This window comes from Octopus sinensis, linkage group LG16, assembly GCF_006345805.1.
Source record: "Octopus sinensis linkage group LG16, ASM634580v1, whole genome shotgun sequence".
Lineage (NCBI taxonomy): Eukaryota > Metazoa > Mollusca > Cephalopoda > Octopoda > Octopodidae > Octopus > Octopus sinensis.
This window is the reverse complement of record NC_043012.1, coordinates 54,468,439-54,482,419: the sequence shown is the minus strand read 5'-3', so window position 1 is coordinate 54,482,419 and position 13,981 is coordinate 54,468,439. Positions and strand designations below refer to the sequence as shown.

Sequence of the window (13,981 nt, the reverse complement as noted above, 5' to 3'; positions counted from 1 at the left end):
TGTTTCTTAAACAAGGGACATATTCATACGGCACAGAATGTTTTTTTTTTTTACCTCAGTAGACGTCAGTGATTGGTTGAAATTGCAGAAATTGAGGAAAAAAAACAACAAATATCTTACAAGCTATAGAATTTTCTCAATAAAACCAAGAGAAAAGGTTGTTTTATAAACACATTCTACCAGTATACGAAGTTTAAAATTTTTTAGTTACCTAGATATTATGTTAAAAACTGCCGTTCAAATCGAAAAGATCCCATCATCTTTCTAAAAAATATGTTCATGAGATCGTTCGGTGTTAGGAGCCTCAAATGTCTTTTTATTAGCACTCCATAAAAAGCCTTATCTACTCTCACTGAAGACAAATACCAGATGAAACTATCAAATGACGATACTCTTTCTCTTTTGCGCACCTGCAGTTCTTCCTTCGGGTACCAGGCCTGTATGACGTATCCTTCTTTCTACACCGCTCGCTTTCTTTATATTATATTTTTTTCTTCCCGTAATTCAAATTTATCTGGCATCGATTCGTTACTGTTCACCAAATCTAACACGCTATATTTCAGGTATAGTCCAGGTAAATGTGCTTAATTTTCGGATCTTTTCGCTTTGACCGGCAGATTTTTAAAATAATTTCTTTGTAACTAAACACTTTAAAGCAAAAAGATCCTAATTTTCTATATATTGATCTTTTTAAGTTGTTCTGTAACAGAGATCCTTATCTACTGATGCCCAAAGCTGGACACCTTTTGCTCCGGGCCAGGCGCGAAAGGTTGGTTGGAAAGACAACTGCGCATTTCTCTGCACGGGAATTGCTTCCCTTAAAAGATGGCGGTTTATTTCCATCGTAAACAATCAACAATTTGTTGTTGAGGTAAATATAAATATTTTGCATTCGCAAATAATCGTTTCTCTTCAAAATCTCTTCCCAACACTTTTGTTGTTATTTAGCTAGCATTTCGTTTTTTTAGTTGCTCGTTAAACCATTCATCTGATTGATGTTTTGGTGAACATTTGCGTCTTGAAATTTCCGATAAAAAGTGTGTTTTTTTATTAAAACACATTAAAATGATTTCAAGAGAAAAAGAAACAAAAGAGGCTAAAAAGATTTAAGGAACATAGTAAATCATGTTACTAAAAATTTTGATTTTCATTTTATGTTAACGGAGTATTTTTTGAATGTAGAATGAAAATAACGAGCTGTGGGTGGTTCTTGCTTCCTTTAAAAACGTTTTTATCCACACCCTCGCAATCACCCGCGGTAATACCGTGTTTCGAGGTGTTCCAAAAATGTTTTTGGAGAGGAATACCAGTTTCTCCTGACATAATTTATTTTTATCGAAGAAATGTACAAGCCTCTATTTTGATTATTTATCGATTTCCTTTTTCTTCATTCTCGTTTTTTTTACTCTCCATTTTCATTCCTTTACAAATACGTTCTTTTTTTTTATTAGATTATCGCGAATAAAATTACATCTAAGTTTTCCGCAATTATAAAAGATAAGTGGTAGGACAGGAAAATAACAGATAACACTAACAATAAACATCAGATGGCATCGTAAATCCATTGGAAATTGTCGAGCATTTATTTTTGACTAATCAAACTATCAGCACATACTGTACAGGACAAGTCACGTCGATATAGTTTCATTGTTGCATACATTTGTTCTTTAAATACTGTACCAGGGACCATTTCGCAAGTATACAACAAAAGGCTTTGAAACTTAACGATATGTACCTTCATAAAATAATTAAAGGACTGACAGTGTTATTAGTGTGTCGGTCAGAATGCTCAAAATACCTTGCAATATTTAGTTTATCGTTCTTGATGTTCCGTGTTCAAATGAAACTGAGGTTTAGTTCGTTCCCCATGCTTCCAATCAAATAAAGTGCCAACCAAGTTTTAGGGGTTGATTTAATTGTCGCTACCCGACTCTCTCCATATTTCCGATCTTTGGTATATATGAGGTCGACTTTGCCTTTCATCCTTTCGGGGTCGATAAATAAAGTACCAGTTACACATTGGGTTGATATAATCGACTTAATCCGTTTGTCTGTCCTTGTTTGTCCCCTCTGTGTTTTAACCCCTTGTGGGTAGTAAAGAAATAGGTATATATTTAATTATTATAATGTATTATAATTATCATTACCATCATCATTCTTCTAACGTCTACTTTTCTGTGTTTGCATGGATCAGGCAGAGTTTATCGAGGCAGATTTTCTGTCCTTCTTGTCACCAACCATTGACTATTTCAATATTTATTTCCCCATGGCCAAGTATGTTTCCAAAGAATGTTGGCTATATATGACATTGAAGCCAGGCACGTAGTTACGGTGGTGGGCTATGGGGTGCTCAGCACCCATAGCGTGGAGGCACATGACCTAGTGATTAGTGCAGCGGACTCGCGGTCGAGGGATCTCGGGTTCGATCGCAGACCGGGCGATGTGTGTGTTTATGAGCGAAATCACCTAAGCTCCACGTGGCTCTGGCAGAAGGTAATGGCGAACTTCTGCCGACTCTTTCGCCACAACTTTCTCTCACTCTTTCCTCCTGCATCTTGCAGTTCACCTGCAATGGACTGGCATCCCGTCCAGTTGGGGAACCTATACGCCAAGAAACCGGGAAACCGGCTCTTATGAGCCAGGCATGGCTCGAGAAGGAACAAACAAACAAACAGCACCCCTAGTTAGAATCTCAGCCCTTCCACCCCAGTATGAGAATTTGTTTTATCCACTTTTGAAATAATACATTGTCGCCACCTTTTTTCTCATAAGCAATATTTGAAGTCGCTAAAGATGCAATAAATTGAATTAGAGCTGTTTTTGGCCAGTTTGAGCATAAAACATAATAGAATATTTTGGCTAGATATGGCTGGTTTAAATGTTAAAAGGTTTCCTTTATTCTTACTCTTTTGCAGTTTTGACATCTGAAGTAACTGAAATTTTCCAACACTAAGCAATAAAATGAGTGTGAAATACCACCCTATACCATCTAATGACCCTTATGAAAGTGAAATCGATTTCTCATCTCCTTTCGACTATGATTTGGAGCCGACAAACAAAAAGTTTCGCTCCATCTTCTCTTATTCTAACCCAAATTCTCATAATGCTGATGTTCATTTAACATCAGGTAAGTATAAATATATTTGCTACTTCAGTTAAAGTTGTTATATGAAGGTGTGAGTAGTGTCTGGCCTTGTGGTTAGGAGTTTAACGGGGGCAAAGTGTTTTGGCTATGGCCCTGGTAATATTATAATCTTCTGGTTTCAACTGAGTCATGATTAAGAGCACCAAGAAATATGAAAACAGAGGTTAAAATTGACAGCCACATTTATTTCTCTGCTAATACAAGATACAACAAACTGGTACAACATGAATAATACCGGTAGCAAAAATATTGGGTTGTCCGGAAAGTTTGTGCCGATTTAGTAGCTTACCTTTTGACTTATTTTAGAACATGGTTGAGTCCATAAAATAGGATTTGACTACACCTCCATTTAGAGCACAGTTTAATCTATCTTTTCGTGGAAGAAAGTTTATGTTTCTATAACCTGTGCTAATTCTGTAACCCTTTAAAATGGAAGATAAGAAAGTTCATTCTTGGCACTTGATGCTTTGGGAACCAGATAAAAATTGCTGCAGCTTGGCTGGGATGTGTTACCCCACCCTCCATATTCACCAGATATTGCTCCTTCAGATTTCCACTTATTCAGGTCTCTGCAGAATAGTCTTAATGGTAAAAATTTCAATTCCTTGGATGATGTAAAAAGATACCTTGATGAATTCTTTGCCATGAAACCACCTCAATTCTGGGAAGAGGGTATTTTCAAGTTAAAGGAAAGATGGAGACGCATTGTGCAACAAAACGGTTCATATTTGGTTGATTAAAAATGTAATGGTAAGTATTTATTGGCCTTTTTCTTTCCTTTAAAAATCGGCATGAACTTTCCGGACAACCCAATACATTAGTTTCTCATGCAGTTTGTACATGATGATGTGCATGCAAAAAGAACGAAGCATGGTGTCAAAGTCTTCTGCTGACAATTTTTTCCTCACTCTGATAACTGGCATCCATGCTACTGGAGCGCTAAGAGCACCATCTGAGTGTGATCGTTGCCAGAGCAGCTAACTAGCTTCCGTGCTGGTGGCACATAAAAAGCACCATTCGAGTGTGATCGTTACCAACATCGCATTACTGGCACTTGTGCTGGTGGCATGTGAAAAAACATTCGAGCAAGGTCGTTGCCAGTGCCGCTGGACTGGCTCCTGTGCAGGTGGCATGTAAAAAACACCATTTGAGCGTGGCCATTGCCAGTACCACCTGACTGGTCCTTGTGCCAGTGGCATGTAAAAGCACCCACTACACTCATGGAGTGGTTGGTGTTAGGAAGGGCATCAAGCTGTAGAAACTCTGCCAGATCAGATTGGAGCCTGGTGCAGCTATCTGGTTCGCCAGTCCTCAGTCAAATCATCCATGCTAGCATGGAAAGCAGGCATTGAACGATGATGATGATGATGATGAATTAGGAAAAAATAATAATAGTTACATTTGACTGATTGTAACATTTGGCAGAGAAGGCCTTGTGGCCTAGTTGTTAGGCTATTAGTTTCACAAGCAAAAGGTTATGGGTTTGATTCCTGAACTGGGCATCACTTGTGTACTTGGACAAGATACTACATTTGAAAATGTTTTTGTATTTGTTACTTTATATAAGCTTGTTAACAACTGGTAAGTCAGAAAACATAATGGTAATAGTCCGCTAATTATGATGCCTGTTAGTGAAAGCACAAGGCTGTTTGACTCCCAACCATAATGTAGTGGATTTGATTCTTGGATTGGGCAGTATATTATACCCCTGGACAAGACAGTTTATTTCGTGTTGCTCAAATTCTCCTGAAAAATAAGTTATGTAAGTGTGCTGCTAAGTGGCACCTCACAGGCTACTAGCTCCAAATTTTGCAGATGCAAAATGTGATTAGTACTTGACGATTATGGTCTTCTGTTTGAGAAGACCTGTCAAGCCAAGAGAGTCTGCAGTCATGGCTGATGCCAGTGTTGCTTAACTGGCATGTAAAAGCACCCTTCGAACATTGGGTGATATGCTGTGCTTGAGAAGACCTATCAAGCCAAGTGAAATCGTAGTCGTGGGTGATGCCAGTGCCATGTGACCGGCACCCATGCCAGTGGCGCATAAAAAGCACCGTTCGAATGTTGAACCTCACAGAGGCGGTGACAGGTGACCAAAACCTTTGGACATATACTGTGTTTGAGTATACACACACACACATAAAAATCATGTCATATAAAAAAATTTTTAAATCATATATATATATATATATATATATATATATATATACACACACACACACAAATATATAGACCACCACCACCATCATCATCATCATATAACGTCTGCTTTCCATGCTGGCATGGGTTAGATGACTTGGTTGGAACTGGTAAGCTGGAGAGCTACACCAGGTTTCAGTCTGAATTTGATTTGGTTTCTACAGCTGAATGCCCTTCTTAATGCCAACTACTCCGAGAGTGTGGAGGGTGCTTTTTATGTGTCACCAGCATGGCTACTTTTACATGTCACTGACACTGGCCACGACTACAATTTTGCTTGGATTTACAAGTCTTCCCAAGCACGGCAAATCACCAAAGGTCACAATCACTTGTCGTTGCCTCCGTAAGGCCCCACATTCAAAGATCATGCTTCACCACCTCATCTGATCTTCCTGGGTCTACCTCTTCCACAAGTTCTCCACAGTTAGAGATCGGCACTTCTTTACACAGCTGTCCTCATCCATATGCATCACATGACTATTCCAGCACAGACATACCTCTTGCACACCGCATCTGATGCCTCTTACGATCAACCTTTCTCTCAAGACTCTTATACTCTGTTGTAGATGCACACTGGCATTGCACATCCAGCTGAGCATGTGCGATTCTATTTCTTTACTACCCACAAGGGGCTAAACACAGAGGGGACAAACAAGGACAGATAAACTGATTAAGTCGATTCCATCGACCCCAGTGCGTAACTGGTACTTAATTTATCGACCCCGAAAGGATGAAAGGCAAAGTCGACCTCGGCGGAATTTGAACTCAGAACTTAACGGCAGACGAAATACGGCTACGCATTTCGCCCGGCGTGCTACCGTTTCTGCCAGCTCGCCGCCTTTCTTTCAAGCCTTCACATGTCCTCTGCTGTCATAGCCCATGTTTCACCGCCATGTAGCATAGATATGTCTCTTGTGACCTCCTTCGCTCATGAATGACCATGGGATTGCATCTAGAAAGTTACCCTCCCAGGCACACGTCTGGGCAAGGTTGTTTGTGGAAGACCAGCAGTCGCCCACGCATACCAGCCTCCCCTCTCCACGCCACTGATGTTATCCAAGGGAAAGGCAAAGAGGCTGATACAGCTTGGCACCAGTGATGTTGCAGCTCATTTATTAGCGTGCAAGTGGCTGAGCACTCCACAGACAAGTAGTTCTCGGGGAGGTTCAGCGTGACACTGAGTGTGACAAGACTGGCCCTTTGAAATACAGATACAACAGAAACAGAAAGAAAGAGTGAGAGAAAGTATAGCAGGAGCCTCATGGAGCTTTAGGTGTTTTCGCTCAATAAAAACTCACAATGCCCGGTCTGGAAATCGAAACCGTGATTCTACGACCGTGAGTCTGCTGCCCTAACCACTGGGCCATTGCACCTCCACAGATATGTCTATATGCAAGTAGTATGCATGTAATTATGTGTATGCGTGTTTATATAAGTAAAGATTTCCATGTTCTTTTATTCTTTTACTTGTTTCAGTCATTTGACTGTGGCCATGCTGGAGCACCACCTTTAATCGAGAAAATCGACCTCAGGACTTATTCTTTGTAAGCCTAGTACTTATTCTATCAGTCTCTTTAGCTGGACCGGTAAGTTACGGGGACGTAAACACACCAGCATCGGTTGTCAAGCGATGTTGGGGAGACAAACACAGACACACACACATGCATACATATATATATATATATATATATATATACGACGAGATTCTTTCAGTTTCCGTCTACCAAATCCACTCATGAGGCTTTGGTTGGTCTGAGGCTATAATAGAAAACACTTGCCCAAGGTGCCACGCTGTGGGACTGAACCCAAAACCATGTGGTTGGTAAACAAGCTACTTACCACACAGCCACTCCTATGCCTATGTTGGTGAGAAACTTGCCGATAAAGCAGTCCTTCTGAGCAAAACACATTTTCCTTGTGGTATAGACCCACCGTGGTATAGGCGGCGAGCTGGCAGAAACGTTAGCACGCCGGGCGAACAGCGTAGCCGTATTTCGTCTGCCGTTACGTTCGGAGTTCAAATTCCACCGAGGTCGACTTTGCCTTTCATCCTTTCGGGGTCGATAAATTAAGTACCAGTTACGCACTGGGGTCGATATAATCGACTTAATCCGTTTATCTGTCCTTGTTTGTCCCCTCTGTGTTTAGCCCCCTGTGGGTAGTAAAGAAATAGGTATAGACCCACCCTCTAACCAAAGCTGATTTGGGGGCTAAAAGAAAAACTACTTAAAAACAAAAATTGCAAGCATGGACCTATGATCTGAAATAAGGAATCCCTTTAGAAATGTCCTGAATGCACGTTTTTTTCTATTTTGCAGCCCAAGTTTCCTTCTGGAGGCGTTTTAGCTACTGGGTAATCATATTCGCAGCCTACCTTCTTCTCTTCATCACAATGCCAATCTCAATTTGGTTTGCTTTTAAAGTAAGTGATAGTTATATACTCATTCCTTTCTATATGCTCTTATATATTGAAATAGATGCTTTCTGTTTGCAAAAACTAAATATGTCCCATTCCCTCTCTCTATCTCACTCCCTCCTTTTCCCATCTCTTTCTTTCTTTCTCCATACATACATACATTGTTGTCCTCCTCCTATTCCTCTACCTCTTCTTCCTCTTCTCCTCCTTTTCCTCCACCTCTCCTCCTCCTCCTCCTCTTCCACCATCTCTCCTCCCTCCTATTCCTCTGCCTCCCCTATTCCTTCACCTCCACTTCTTCCTCCTCCTATTCTTCTGCCTCCTGCTATTTCTCCACTTCTTCCTCTTCTCCCCTGTCCTCTTCCTTGCCTCCCCTTCTCCATCCTCCTCCCCTCCATCTCTTCCCTATCCTCCCACTCCCCACCTCCCCTTCCCCCTCCTCCTTTGCTTCATGCAGCAGTAGCAACAACAACAACAACAACCACACCTGATTTTCTCCCCATTCATTTACTTCACCCATCATAAACAATACAGTTTACCTGTTTCTCCTCTTCACCTGTGTTATTATGTCTTGCAAGCCAAGTTCTGTTCCTGTTTTCTCTGTAACCACAAAACAATCGCAGCAATTCCTTCAATTATACCCCTTATCCACCCTATATTCCAGTTTCAGACGTTCTAAAAGTGTTTCTCAACCCTTTTTGCCCCGCATCCCACTTTATTTTACCTGAAAAGACATGCAACCTACCCTAAACGAGCAAAGTTAGTATATAGCATAAAAAGAAAACTGGCACTTCGTTGGTCATGATGACAAGGCTTCCAGTTGACCCAATCAACGGAACTGCCTGCTTGTAAAATTAATGTGCAAGTAGGCTAAGCGCTCCACAGACATGCAAACCCTTAACCTTTTCGTTACTGTATATATTTTGAGATGCTCTGTGTTTCTTTCAATTTATGTTAAACTAGCAGTATCGCCTGGCGTTACTCGGGTTTGTAAGGGAAATAACTATATAAGCATTTTTAGAGATGTAGAGTATAATAGCCATCTCAATATGGCTAACCACAAAGGGAGCGGGGTGTTACTGTAGCTTTTTACGTTCTGAGATTTAATAATACATTTTTAGAGAGTTACTTCCCTTATATAATAGCAAAAAAATGCATTAAAAATGGGAAAAAATGATGGTAATTTTTTTTTAAAAATCGTAGACTCATCGTAGACGTGCGCTAATACCCAGAAGGGCTCGATATGAATCACGACTATAAGATACCCGCTTTTGGTTACACTGCACCGCAAAATGTGGGAGTAGTTAGGAATCTAAATCTTAGGAGACAGACACACAACTTCACTTTTATATATAAAGATATAACAAAGAATTTAGTAAAATAACTTAGTCATCATTCAGCTAGTGTTAGGAACATAAATTGTGACTAAGGTTTGGTAGAAGATTTTAATTCAGAACTTATGAAAACAAGACGGTTGGTAACGAAAGGGTTAACTTAGTTTAGAGGGAGTGTGACAAGGCTGGTGCTTTGAAATACAGGTACAACTCAGTTTTGCCAGCTGAGAGTACATTCAAAAGAAGTTTTAATTGAAATTTTACTTGTTATTTACTTACACCTCATTCTGAAGTAACCTGTGCCCCACCAAAATCTTGCCTCAGTCTGCCTCGAGAAACAATAGTCTAAAAAGTCTATGACCACTGTCTGTTTTGTCCAGCTCATTTCAAATTGTAAACTTTGTACTTATACTTATTTACAGAGAGTACCTAACTATGAAAGACTTGTTATTTTTCGGCTTGGTTTAATGTTGAAAACTAAAGGACCAGGTAAGTTGTTTTCGTATCATTTTCACTGTTGTTGCTGTTGTCATCACCACAGCCACTCTTGCCATTGTTTGTTTGTCTTCTGCCTCTGTCTGTCTCTCTGTACACACACACACACACACACTCACTCATATATTGAAGGCACATGGCTCAGTGGTTAGAGCGTCGGACTCACAATCATGAGGTAATGAGTTTGATTACCGGACTGGGCTTTGTGTTGTGTTCTTGAGTAAGACATTTTATTTTATGTTGCTCCAGTTTGGTCACCTATAGAAATGAGTTGCAATGACACTAGTGCCAAGCTGTAGTAGTATTTGCCCTTCTCATGGCATGGAGAGGGGATGTTGGTGTACATGGTTGACTGCTGGTATTCCATAAACAACCTTGCCTGGACTTGGGCCTTGGAGGGGAACTTTCTACTATAGCCTGAGGCTGCCAAAAGCCTTACTGAGTAGATTTGGTAGATGGAAACTGGAAGAAGCTTGTTGTGTGTGTGCGTGTGTGTGTGTGTGTCTTTGTATCTGCATTTGTCCCCCACCACTGCTTGACAACCGGGGTTGGTGTGTTTACATCCCCGTAGTTTAGCAGTTCAGCAAAAGGGAACAATAGAATAGGTACCAGGCTTAGCAAAAAAAAATGATTCATTTGACTAAAAAAGAAGTGGAGGTGAAGGAATAGGGGAGGCAGAGGAATAGGAGGGAGGAGAGATGGTGGAAAAGGAGGCGGAAAAGGAATAGGAGGAGGAAGAAGAGGTAGAGGAATAGGAGCAGGAACTTTCTAGGTGCAGTCCCATGGTCATTTTCATGACTGGATGGAGTCTTTACCATTACCTATATATGTGTATATATGTATGTGTGTGTGTATTATATATATATCTTATCTTTTTCTCTTTTATCTTTTACTTGTTGCAGTCATTAGACTGTGGCCATGCTGGGGCATTGCCTTGAAGAATTTTTAGTCAAATGAATAATTTTTCTTTCTAAGCCTGGTACCTATTCTATTGGCCCCTTTTGCTGAACTGCTAAACTATGGGAATGTAAACGCACCAATCCCGGTTGTCAAGCAGTGGTGGGGGACAAATGCAGGTACAAAGACACACACTCACACACACACACACACAACAAGCTTCTTCCAGTTTCCATCTACCAAATCTACTCAGTAAGGTTTTCGACAGCCTCAGGCTATAGTAGAAAACACATGTCTAAGGGATTGCATGATGGAACTGAACCAGAACTACGTGGTTAAGAAATTTGCCTCACAACCACATGGATCCAGTTTCAGTCCCACTGTGTAGTTCCTTAGGCAAGTGTTTTCTACTATAGCCTTTGGTTGACCGAAGCCTAGATTCGGTAAATGGGAACTGAAAGAAGCTTGTTGTATATGTGTTGTTTGTATGTCTGCATATATATGTGTGTGTGTTTGTATGTGTGCAGATATGCATGTGTGTGTGTGTGTGCATATATGCATGTGTGTGTGTGTGTTCATACCTCTTGCTTTGGCATTGCACAGCAGTTATAAATGAGCATTACCATCATGTGAGCAGTGTTAGTCATTTCAATTTTTCTCAGAATATATTTTCAGCTGTGTGAAAATATATTGCTTGGAAACAGATTAGGGTTAGCAACAGGAAAGGCATCCAGCCATAGACAAACTGCTTCACTGCACCAGTTATGCATGGAAAAGGGGACATGAAAATGATGATGATGACCATACAAACACACACACACAATTGCATTTAAGATATCACTTAAATAAACATGATTATACATCTAGCCTATCAGTTAAAAATTTTGTTTTTCTCTTTAAGGTTTTGTATTTTTCCTTCCATGGATTGACCGATGCCATTCTGTTGACATGAGGACAAAGGCTTTTAATGTTCCACCTCAACAGGTATAGTATTACATTAAATGAAAGTTTAACTTTGAATAGTAGTCTTAAGGTTTAATTTTAACTGTTTAGGACAGATGCCTAACCACAAATAATTGCAAAAATATACTAATGAAGAAATAGATTCTAACATCAAGTATAGTAATTATCATATTCAGTGGCATGTAAGATACCCTCTTTTCCAAAAAGATCATACAAGGCTCAGAGGCATAGCCAGGATCTAAAGTTTGCAAGAGCAAGCACATACAAAAAAAGGCACCATAATACATACCGAACAATTTTTAACTCATTTCTCTTGTATTACACAAAATATATTTCGTTAGATATTCTTCTTCTTCTTAACCCTTTTTCCCTTGTAGAGCATAGGGCCTTGACAGTTGTTTTCCACTTTTTGCAGTCATTGGCGTGTTTCTTGGCTGCTTCCCATGTCAGACTGGTGGTCCTGAGCTCGTCCAAAATGCTCTACTTCCATGTCTGCTTTGGGCGTCCTCGCTTCCTTTTCCCCTGCTGGTTCCAGTCAAGTGCTTGTCAGGTCACATTTGAGGGTTCTTTCTGCAGTGTTTGTCCCATCCATCTCCATTTCTTTCGTCTAATCTGAACATGTATGGGCTCCTGGTTGGCCCTTTCCACATGTCGGTGTTTGGCACTCTGTCGAACTGCTTCAGATGGAGGATCTGCCGGAGACATTTGTTGATGAAGGTCTGGATCTTCTTGTAGTTGCTGCATGTGGCTCTCCATGTTTCAGAGCCATACAAAAGCACAGATTTTACGTTTGAACTAAATAAGCGGAGTTTAGTTCGAGTTGAGATAGCAGTGGACTTTCATACCGGCTGAAGAATAGTGAAGGCTTGCCAAGCTTTCTTGCTTCTTGCCGTGATGTCCTCATCTGATCCATGTGATTTGCTGATCTTGCTGCCAAGATAGACAAACTCACTAACGTCCTCCACAGGTGCCCCCTCGATTGTGATTCGTTAGGTATAATATATGTTATTGTATTCTACATTCATTAGTTTCATGCTTCAGTAACAATGCTATTGTGTATGAAATTTACAACTACTCATGTAGGTGTGATGCATAAAAGATGAAATTCCATGGATTATCCAGAGTTGAGATGTTATGACGTTAAGTTTTGTTTCTGTTCTTCTGATGTCAGCAGCCACCAACACATCACAGAAGATTGAGCAACAGTTCAAAAACACTGAAAGTTGGTCAAATAAAGTAATGGCTCCCCAAAGTTCTTCCAAGGCCATGTGATTCATCATTGTTTAGCATCCGCTTTCTATGCTAGCATGGGTTGGACGGTTCAATTGGGGTCTGGGGAGCCAGAAGGCTGCACCAGGCCCAGTCTGATCTGGCAATGTTTCTACAGCTGGATGCCCTTCCTAACACCAACCACTCCATGAGTGTAGTGGGTGCTTTTTATGTGCCACCGGCACAGGTGCCAGACGAGGGTGGAAAACGGCCACGATTGGATGGTGCTTTTTACGTGTCACCGGCATGGGGACCAGGCGAGGCTGGCAAAAAAAAAAAGGGATTTGACTTTTATTGCACAAGTGGACTAAAGAATTTTAAAAAATTGTTAAAAAGGGGCCAACTTTGAAAAATGTGCTGAGAGAGAGCAGTCGTTCCCCTTGCTCCCCATTAGCTATGCCACTAACCAGGTCCTATATGCAAAGTTGGGCCTCCACTAAGTTTTAACCCTTTAGTATTTAATCCAGCCATATCCAGACCAAATATTCTACATGTGAATGAATAATCATTACATTTGAATGCTAAATGGTTAAACCAGCCAAAATATTCTGTTTTTAGTTCAAACTGTCAAGATTTGGCTTCTTACACCAACCCTGCAATGTCAATTCTTAAACAAACAATATAATTATGATTTTTTTTAAAATTGTAAGTCTAAACCATTTATCTTCTTTATAGATTCTTGTTTCTGATGGTGCAGCAATTGAGATTGGTGCAAATATTTATATTCGTATTGTCAACGTGCAGAAGTCTGTAGCTTGTGTTCAGGACCACAATCATTCTGTAAGACTCCTAGTACAACTGACCTTGGTGAAACTACTAGCAAAGAAAACCTTGGAAGAAATAGAACAACAGAGATCTCCTATCGCAACTGTAGTACAGGTATGTTTTAAGTAGAATTAAACCTGCAACAGGTGTTGCTAATAACTCTTAATTTTCCAAATACTGTGTTCCAACAAGAAGGAAATGGCAAAAAGGAAAACTTGAAGGAACTTGGAAGATTCTAACATTTCAATGCTGGAGCACCGCTTTTTGTCGAACAAATCGATCCCAGAACTTATTCTTTGTAAGACTAGTACTTATTCTATCGGTCTCTTTGCCAAACTGCTAAGTTACGGAGACATAAACACACCAGCAAGCATCGGTAGCCAAGTGATGTTGAGGGCACAAACATACACACACACCACACACACATGCAATGGGCTTTTTTCAGTTTCTGTCTACCAAATCCATTCACAAGGCTTTGGTCAGCCCGAGGCTATAGTA

At 40.4% G+C, this 13,981-nt stretch overlaps 1 protein-coding gene across 1 annotated transcript in view; it reads left to right on the top strand.

Moving 5' to 3' along the window:
* The first annotated feature begins 712 nt into the window (after window positions 1-712).
* Window positions 713-13,981, top strand: part of LOC115220448 (stomatin-like protein 1) — a 31,021-nt gene continuing 17,752 nt past the window's right edge. The window contains exons 1-6 of the mRNA XM_029790576.2: window positions 713-871; window positions 2,916-3,127; window positions 7,663-7,766; window positions 9,517-9,583; window positions 11,388-11,470; window positions 13,394-13,597. Coding sequence (XP_029646436.1) covers window positions 2,962-3,127; window positions 7,663-7,766; window positions 9,517-9,583; window positions 11,388-11,470; window positions 13,394-13,597 — 624 coding nt within the window. The 5' untranslated portion in view covers window positions 713-871; window positions 2,916-2,961. The remainder of the gene's footprint in view (window positions 872-2,915; window positions 3,128-7,662; window positions 7,767-9,516; window positions 9,584-11,387; window positions 11,471-13,393; window positions 13,598-13,981) is intronic.